This window comes from Plecotus auritus, assembly GCF_963455305.1.
Source record: "Plecotus auritus genome assembly, chromosome: 6".
Classification (NCBI taxonomy): Eukaryota; Metazoa; Chordata; class Mammalia; order Chiroptera; family Vespertilionidae; genus Plecotus; species Plecotus auritus.
In genome coordinates, this window is record NC_137773.1 from 92,866,783 (window position 1) to 92,876,201 (window position 9,419).

The 9,419-nt window shown below is 47.5% G+C and overlaps 1 protein-coding gene across 1 annotated transcript; it reads left to right on the forward strand.

Moving 5' to 3' along the window:
* Positions 1–783: 783 nt before the first annotated feature.
* ASF1B (anti-silencing function 1B histone chaperone) lies at positions 784–9,033 on the forward strand. Its single transcript, XM_080674038.1, has 4 exons — positions 784–1,011; positions 6,793–6,908; positions 7,353–7,529; positions 7,878–9,033. The coding sequence occupies exons 1-4, from the start codon at positions 903–905 to the stop codon at positions 8,082–8,084; spliced, it is 609 nt and encodes a 202-aa protein (XP_080530164.1). The 5' UTR covers positions 784–902; the 3' UTR covers positions 8,085–9,033.
* Positions 9,034–9,419: the final 386 nt, after the last annotated feature.

The window sequence follows — 9,419 nt, forward strand, 5'->3', positions numbered from 1 at the left end:
GCTGACAGCCAGGTCCCGGGCCCCAGCGCCGCATTACCGCTGCTCCATCTTCCTGCAGGGGTGAGTCCAAACGTTCACAACGGACTCCGCCGCCGCTGGGCCTAAGGGGCCAGGAGCCCCTCAGAGAAGTTCCCGGTAACGTTCACCTGTTGACAGGCACCGAAGCTGCAAACACCCCTTCTTTCTCTTCACACCCACCTCCACCACGCCGGAGGCCGACTTCCGCTTCTTTCTCACGAATCCCAAACCAAGTCTTCCTCTCCTCCCGCCCCCTGAGGCTACTCAGCCAATAATCTCTCAAAGAATCTGCTTTATCAACGCCCATTCTCACCTGCCAATCACCGCGAACTCGAGCACCGCCCTTCCCGCCCACTTAAGCGAGCGCCGCGCGCCACCGCTTGGCAGTTGGCGGCGCTGCTACCCTTGATTTGCGTCTCCCGGAAGGGTTAGGGGCGAAGGGCGGGCCACGCTGGTGTGGGAACCCTCAGGATTGGCCGACAGGAGCCCTGTGCTCTGACTCCGCCTACCCCCGCCTTAGTTCTCTGAGTCTTGAGACGCTGGGGATTGGTTCCCCGCGGATATCCAAAGAAGCCAAGAGGTGATCCCGCCTCCCTTGCACAGCCCGGAGAGGGAGCTCCGCGGATTGGTCCGGAGAGTCTCGACGCACGCCTCCAGACGCTCCAGGATTGGCTAAGAGTGTGCTCACGCCGCCGAGGAGCGTTTACGGTGATTGGTCGGAGGGTGCGGCCAGCTATTTGAAGGAGGCGCGCGGAGGATATACGCACTTCAGTCTGCGGTAGAGACGGCGGTAGCCTCCGTGGGCAACGCTGTCCCGCTGATCCTATAGGATCCAGACGTGGGCTCGGACACAGCCTCGGCTTCAGTCGCGGCCTGGCGAGGCGATGGCCAAGGTATCGGTGTTGAACGTGGCGGTGCTGGAGAATCCGAGCCCTTTCCACAGCCCTTTCCGGTTCGAGATCAGCTTCGAGTGCAATGAGGCTCTGGCGGACGGTGAGGCTGGGCCTGTGTGGACACTGCCCCCTCCCCCCGGGTCCCGTGGCCAACCCGACTTCCCCATAGAGACCCTCGCGGCCAACCTCGACCTTCTCTGTGAAATAACCCCCCAAATTACGATCTTATCCCCCTCTCGCCTCTCCCGCTCTAACCTCTGCGTGGAAGCTACCTCTTACCCCCATCCCACGTCCAACCCGATCCCTTCCCCACGGATACGCAAGTTTCCCACGGGGGAGACCTCATCATCCCATCCTCCCAAACCACACTTTTTCCTGTGGAGCTTCTGGGTTCCCGTTTTCTATATGGAAGCTTCAGCCGCCATTCTTTAACCTGCGGAGACCCTCAACCACCCCATCTTCTATTTCTGTATAGAAGATTTTTGTATTAACGTTACAGCCACTCAGTCTTCTCCACCTGTCTTTTCTTTGGCGAGACACTCCCACCTCACTTTTTCCCTACGGAGACTCCAGCCCCCAGCCCCCTCCCATTGCCAATGGAAACCTTAACCTCCTCCCCCAATTTCCCTGTAAGAGGCCTCTCTCCCAAGCACCTTCCCAATTTTCCCAGTGGAACCCCCTCCTACACCCTTTTTCCCTGTGAAGAAAGAAAGACCCTCGCCCTGTGACAAGACCTCACTCACCCCATCTCCCCATTTGTCACACAATAATCCCCTCCCCAACCTACTGATATTTAAACAACCCCACCCATTTCTTTTTGTTTTCTATCCCAACACACATACCCTAGAACCTGGCTTCCCTCCTCCTTAGCCTGGCCCCAATCCTCTCCTTGAGCTCCAACTGGCCTAGGTTCCAGCTCCAGTCTTTGAGAATAACTTAGTCTCCCCAGCTCCCATTCTTCACTCTTCCCTGACTGTGGGCTTTGATGAACACACTCAGATTTGAAGAGTGGGCTAGCCAGGAAAGCATCCAAGCATGTCTAACATATAAACAAGGCATGTGGGCCGTTGGCCGCGAATTTGACATGCTTGCACAGTTCCCACTGTGCGCACCAGGTTCCAGCTGGCCTACAGCCACAATTCTTTTAGCACTTTTGATGGTCTGACCAAATCTGGAGGTTAGGTGAGGTGGGCTGAACCATGTTGGTATCCAGCTTCAAACAATCAGCTAGGAGGTTACAACCTTTTGGGCATCTTTTCCAAGGTGCCTTCATAGATGTACTTATTCATCTGTGTGACGTAAAGGTAGACATGGCTCTCATCTCCCAGATGAGAAGATGGAAGCCACAAAAAATGAAAGACCTTTCAAGGAAAGGCCTATAAAAATCACTTTCAGGAGGAAGTACAGGCTTACCTCCATTTTATTGCACTTCACAGATGTTGCAATTTTAAAAATTGAAGGTAAGACTTACCAGCAAAAAGATCACTACTCACTTTATTATAGTGGGGTGGAACTGAACCCACAGTATCTGAGTTATGACTGTACTCCATCCAACCATTTCTCCACTTGGTGGTTAAAAGAGAAGAGGCAGCAGCTGAAGAGTGGAGACCTGGGAAGCCAGGGTGTACTAATTAGCACCTCTAGGTGGTAGTTGGGCAGTTTGCTTGCAAAGCCAGCCACTTGGGTTAGTTTAGGGTTGATACAATTGGAGATGTTTGTGTGTTAGGCCAATGGATCAGTCTCTCCCTGGTTTCTCTTCTTTTTAAATTATGTCATCTACTTGTGGCTAACTATAGAATAAGTCCATTTATTTTTTTATTTTTTTATTTTCAAATTTTTATTAAGGTATTATATGTGTACATATCTTACCATTGCCCCCCCCCACTCCCATACATGCCCTCACCCCCCAATGTTTTGCATCCGTTGGTTACTCTTATATGCATGCATACAAGTCCTTCAGTTGATCTCTTATTTCCCCCACCTCTCCCTAACCTTACCGCTGTAATTAGACAGTCTGTTTGATGCTTTACTGCCTCTGTAACTATCTTTTTGTTCATCAGTTTATAATGTTTTTCATTATCCCCAAATGAGTGAGATCATGTGGTATTTTTCTTTCATTGACTGGCTTATTTCACTAGAATAAGTCCATTTAAAACCTTTCTGTAACAAGGCAGGGTGTAAATAAATTAAGTGTAGAATGTCACTATGTAATAAGATTTAGTTTTAAAGCCAAGAGGAGATGTAAGGAGCTAATAGGTTAAGGCAGTGGTCGGCAAACACATTAGTCAACAGAGCCAAATATCAATAGTACAACGATTGAAATTTCTTTTGAGAGCCAAAATTTTAAACTTCTTCTAACGCCACTTCTTCAAAATAGACTCACCCAGGCCATGGTATTTTTTTGTGGAGGAGCCACACTCAAGGGGCCAAAGAGCCGCATGTGGCTCGCGAGCCGAGGTTTGCCGACCACTGGGTTAAGGGATTCACAGTTCCCAAATGGCAGGAGATCAGATTTCAGTTAGCCTGTTTGTACTCCTTGTATTTAAAAGTAATTTTGTGGTCATTATCTAATACTTGTATTCCTAGGAAGCCCCTGCCTGTTATTTAATAATCTGTTTATATAATCAGAGTTGAGGTCCAAAGTCAACCTGCTGGTCATTATATTTTACTAGAGAGAAGTAGAATGACTTCTCCAAGGTCACATAGCTGGTTGGTAGAATAATTGACACTAGGGCTTGTTCTGAGTCCAGGGTTCTTTTTTTTAATTGATTTCAGAGAGGAAGGGAGAGAGAGAGAAAAAAACATCAACGATGAGAGAGAATCATCAGAGGATTGGCTACCTCCTGCACACCCCACACTGGGGATGAGCTCTCAACCCAGGCATGTGCCCTTGACCGGAATTGAACCCAGGACCCTTCACTCCACAGTCCAATGCTCCATCCACTGAGCCAAACCAGCCAGGGCTTGAGTCCAGGGTTCTTTATCTTTACTAAAACCTGGGAGAGAATGCATCCTCTATTTTAGAAGTGGAACATAAATAGAACTGATCACAGAATTTATTTCCACATCAGGACTCTCAAAAGAGAGCAAAGCGGGTACTATTATTAATTACACCAGGACAATAAAGCTTTTGCCCAGAGAAACTCAAGTTGGGAAGTAAACTCTGGCCTGAAAATCCAGGCTATGGTTCATACCCTTAAGGCTCTACCTATCAACTTGCATTCTGCCTTTGCATTCTGCCTCTTCCCACAGAGCAAAAGGAATTTGATTCCTGCCTGCCTCCCAAAAAATAGAGTGGACCTGGCTTTAGAAGCCTCAGATACTGAGGAAATCGCAGCTTATTATGTTGACACTAGCAACTACAGATCTGACAAAACACCTTTTGCTCTCTTTTGTCCTCAGCTTCTGGAAATAGATGCTTCCAAAACATGGGTTCACATTTAACACATTAGGTTTGTCCTTCTGCAACTTTCAATTGAGAAATTCAACAGGCACTGCTTGAATAAGTCATGGGGCCAGATGATCTGACCCACAGCTGTGGTCAGGCCAAGGTTCATCTGTATGATTATGAACAAAAATAAAATGACAAACAGAAAAAGACCTACTGGATACATTTAAAAAAAAAAAAGGCAGAAAACAGTTTCCTCAGTTATTTCAACTACACATGTCTTTTATCATGCCGTTGGCTTTGGTTTTGTTTTCATACATAGTGGAGGAGCATCTTGTGCAGTGGTTAGATCATAAAGTTAGGGTATAAAGACAAAATGAAATGCAGTCAAATTATCTTTGAAATTGCCCCAAAGGTGCCTGGCTGGTGTGGCTCAGATGTTGAGCATCGACCCATGAATCAAGAGGTTACCATTGGGTTCCCCATCAGGGCACATGCCCAGGTTTCATGCTCCATCCCCGGTGGGTGGCACACAGGAGGCAGCCACTTGATGATGTTTCTCTCTCATTGATGTTTCTAGCTCTCTATCCTCCCTGCCTCTCTTAAAAAAAAACAAAAAATCATATTTCAAAGTAAAAAAGAAATTGCCCTGAAGGTTAAGTATGCATGTTGCATGTATATAATTGTGTCCTGTGTTTTATAGGAGTGAGTTTGTGCTGTGTTGGTGACTGATACTCCATATCTAATTCTAAAGAACGGTTATATTAAAAACCGATGCCACTTAAGTATGGCACTTAAGTTAGAACACTTGAACTTTAAGATGATTCCAATTTATAGGTTCTTTTCTTGTCCTGTAGATGATTTTATCAGCTCCTCCAACTTTTGAATTAATATTTCTCTGATCACCCATTAATTATTTGGTTAATTTCTGCAGTATTGAGGGATCCACTGTGGCCCACTTGCCTGGCCACCCATGCAGTGTGTTTTCTCTTCTAGTCAGCATCCACACAGTCTTTGTTCAGATTTGCCTAATAGTATTGAACATCAAGGGCCTTTGGTGTGCCCCGAGCCTGCTCTCTATCAGTCTTCTTTTTATCTCTCCTCCCCAGCACATTAGTTAAATGCACACACATGTGATTCCAACTGGTGATGGGGGAGAAACCAGAAGGAAAGATACCAAAATCTAGACCTGTGTGAGAAATGTGAGAACAGATAGCTGGTTTTCTGATGGTTCCAAACATGTTATGTATAGTTATGTCACTACTTGTAACAAAAATAAATCAATAAACTTAATTGTCCCTGCAAATAATAAAAGATACTAGAGTTTGAACCTCAGTGAGCCTGGAGCGGGTGGGTGTCATTGTATCTCAAATCTGATAGAGTCCCTGAGTAGGCCTGGGTGAAACTGCAAAGGGACAGGAAGCCAGTGTATCGAGGAAGAGCTTGGGGCTCAGATGACCAACCTTGGTAGTTGTGGCCCGGCATCAGTGTGCTTCCGAAGTTGGATGCACTTGCAGGACACTGGACCAAGGAACAGGGCAGCTTCCAAGAGCATTTGCTTCCTGTGAAAATCACAGCTTGTGAAACTTCCCCCAGTTGCTGGAGTGATAGGTTGTGTAATTTCAGAGAACCTAAAATAAGTTTCAGGTCTCCTGCCAAGCTTCCATGTACTAATGTGACCTTGCCCCTGATACACTTGGATCTCTTGCAAGAGGCAGTGGTCACTGGGAATTTCCTGTGATTGATGGGCAAGGTATCCTTAAGCACTTTTCCTTTAATCTTGCTGGAACATACTCAGGAATGGGGGGTCCTCTCTACTGGATCAGATACAAGAGAGTTGGAGTTAAGAGGATCACCTTATGATGCCACATTTGTTGATTGAGTCATGGGTCACCCAATGGCCATAAACAGGCATGACTTGGTGCTGGATCTAAAAGACCTGGGGCCTGGCTGACTCCCACAGCAGCCTTGTCTTCCCCCTCCTGCAGGCTGGCTGTCCTGCTGTATTGGAATCTGCCGCCCTGCCCCAGTTGTCGAGGGATCTACTCAGTTTTGTGGCACCGGTCCCTGTGTGTGAAAGAGGATGCTGCTTCCTATCCCAGTACCCAGTGGGCAGGGCCCTGAAATGGCCCAACTCCCTGCTGTTCCCTCCTCAGCACGCCTCACGTGGGTCTTAATTCAGCCTCTGCCATACGGTTTGTCCTCTGGCTCTGAGAGGCCCGAGTTTCCCTGGAGGTGCAGAGTCAAGGTCGCCTGGCAAAGCTAGGCCCATAGGAGAAATTTCCCACTCCCACTGGAAGTAAGAGTTTCCTGCCTGCCCAGTGTTCAGGACTGCAGTGCCTGGCACTTAGTGCCCAGGGGATGTCAGGTGTTGTTTAGAATAAGAATCTTGCATCATATTAAGGATCTCTCCAAAACTAACATGAGAAGACCCTTTCTTTGCCTTCTTGCTGTCACGTTATTTCAATTCCCTAACACCCTATGTCCTTGCAGACTTAGAGTGGAAGATAATTTATGTTGGCTCAGCTGAGAGTGAGGAGTTTGATCAAATCCTAGACTCAGTGCTGGTCGGCCCTATCCCAGCAGGGAGACACATGTTCGTCTTTCAGGTAAGAAAGGAGGCCTTAGGCTTTGACACCTAGAAACATCCTCTTCTACCCACAAGCACATAGTGTGGTTTAGTGGTCTAAAGTTCAGATTCAAATTCTCGCTCTGCGCTCAAGAACTCTGACCTCTCAATGGTACTTCAAACACCTCTCTTTCCTCCATCTCTGGGTCATGACTGTTTCCATGAACCACTGATTCACAGTTGATCGTCATTATTCACAGGAGTTACATTCTGTAAAGCTGCTATGAACAGTGAATTAGTGAATACTGAACCATGGTCCCATAGGACATACAGAGCTAGGTTCCTGCATGTCACATTTTTGTCAACCAGTCAACACATAACCTTGTTTTAGGTGTGTTTAAATACCTCAGTTGATATTATTGTTGATTCATTAACATTGAATTCAGAGCTGACGGTGCTAAGGCTCAGTATGTGTTTTCCCTAGGCCGATGCTCCCAACCCATCCCTCATCCCTGAGAGCGACGCCATTGGTGTGACCGTGGTCCTCATCACCTGTACCTACCATGGGCAGGAGTTCATCCGTGTGGGCTACTACGTGAACAATGAGTACCCCGACCCAGAGTTGCGGGAGAACCCACCCCCAAAGCCAGACTTCTCTCAGGTGGGGTGGCTCTCCACTCCCTGCTCTAGATCATCTGGCTCCTTTGTATTTGGGGGGAGTTGAGTCATTGGATTGATTCAGGAGCCAAGGTCACTTAAAGTTTTCAAGTAGTGCTCAGAGAGAGAGGTCTTTGTTTCTCAGAAGCATGCCTTGCAGAATTAAGATTAGATAGGTTCTGGCCCTAAATCATGGTGCACAGGCATTCCCTGGAGTCCCACACATATTGTTGGTGATGGAATAAGCAAGGTCTGCTCTTCATGGGTCTGGGATGGGAGACTAGGGGTGCCCTGGCTTTGTGGGAGTAATGATAGGGCATGCTGACAGTTGACATTTCTCTTCCTACCCCAGCTCCAACGGAACATCTTGGCCTCGAATCCCCGAGTGACCCGTTTCCACATCAACTGGGACAACAACACGGACAGGCTGGAGGCCATAGAGAACCAGGACCCTGCCCTAAGCTGCAGCCTCCCCATCAACTGTACCCCTGTCAAGGGCTTGGGGCTCCCTGGCTGCATCCCTGGACTCCTCCCCGAGAACTCCATGGACTGCATCTAACTGAGGTCTTAACTGGGGGACTCCAGGCCCTGCCTGGGCCCAGCTAGGACTATGGCCAGTCTCCCATCACATCTGGAGGGGGCAGTTAGACCTCCCAGAGAGTCCTCTGGGGGCCATCTGGAAGACTTTGGAGCCATCAACTATATTCAGGCCTATCAAACTTATCCCTGAGGAAAGAATGGACCTCAGGTCTCTCCCAACCTCAGCCCAGAAAGATTATCTCACCTTTACTGCCCAGGCCTATAAAAAGCAGGTACTTTAGTTAATTCTCTAACTTGTGTCCTTTCTCTTCCACACATAAGCCAATATGTCACCACGCTCCCATATAAGTACCATTGAGCCAGAGCTCTTCCCACAGACCTCCCTGGCCTTCCTTGAGGCTTTCTTGGTCAATGGTTCCAGCCCTGTAGAGCTAAAGGCTCTGTCATTTCCCTTCCCAAACATTTGAGTAGATCCACCCAGCTTTCTGGAGTCACAAGGAATCTGAGTTAGAAGGTAGACTCGGTCACAATTTCTGTCCTTTTCCCAGAACAATTTATAGGTCTTTTCAATCCAGCAGCCCCTGGAAAACTCTGTTCACAAAAGTGTGATCAGCTGGATGCTGAGGAATAATTGTTGATTCTCCTCTCAGTCACAACCACCTTCTTGTTACTTCCTAACTGGATCTGGATTTCCCTGGAGGCTGCCACTGTTGGAGCAGCCTACCAGGCTCTGTCTGTTTTGGCATCAGGGCCTCTAGCTGCCTTTGCCCTCTGCTAAGACCTTATGTTCTCACAGGCTACAGAGTGATTACAGGCATGTGAAACGGTAGGGACCCTGAAAACCACCTTCCCCTGCCATACTCTGCCATGTTTCCCATCCCTTCGCTGCTACGTGGATGCTGTTGGTGATTACAGTTTGTATATTAAAAGGTTTTTGTATTAAATATGTTTGGTTGATCTAAAAATGCATTTCATCTAGATTGATTGTTTCTGCTTTTGTCTTATATGAACTGAGGCAGCTTTGTCCATCTTTCCTTGGAACATGGGGTGGAGGTCCTCTTGCCCTGGCCAATGGGTTGACTGCCTCTTGTCTCCTTGCTTAACTTCTTGCCCTAGTCCTAATTGGTTGTATATTTGTAATCCAGACTGGGATTTGGAAAGGGGTTTTTATTTGTTTAAGCTTTAGCAATGCAGCAAAACCAGTGGTGGTTTTTTTTCAGACATTGACCTTGACCCACAGGAAGAAATTAACATTGTACTCCAAGGACACAGCAACACTTTTATTAACTTTTACTTAACCTTTCTTTGTAACCCCACAGCCAGACTGGAGTCGTTTGGCTGGTGAGCCATTTCC

Coding starts and splice junctions, on each gene's coding strand:
- ASF1B (XM_080674038.1), top strand. CDS start 903: ATGGCCAAGGTATCGGTGTTGAACGTGGCGGTGCTGGAGAATCCGAGC. Junction 1,012..6,792: donor CAATGAGGCTCTGGCGGACG/GTGAGGCTGGGC, acceptor ATGTCCTTGCAG/ACTTAGAGTGGAAGATAATT. Junction 7,530..7,877: donor CAAAGCCAGACTTCTCTCAG/GTGGGGTGGCTC, acceptor TTCCTACCCCAG/CTCCAACGGAACATCTTGGC.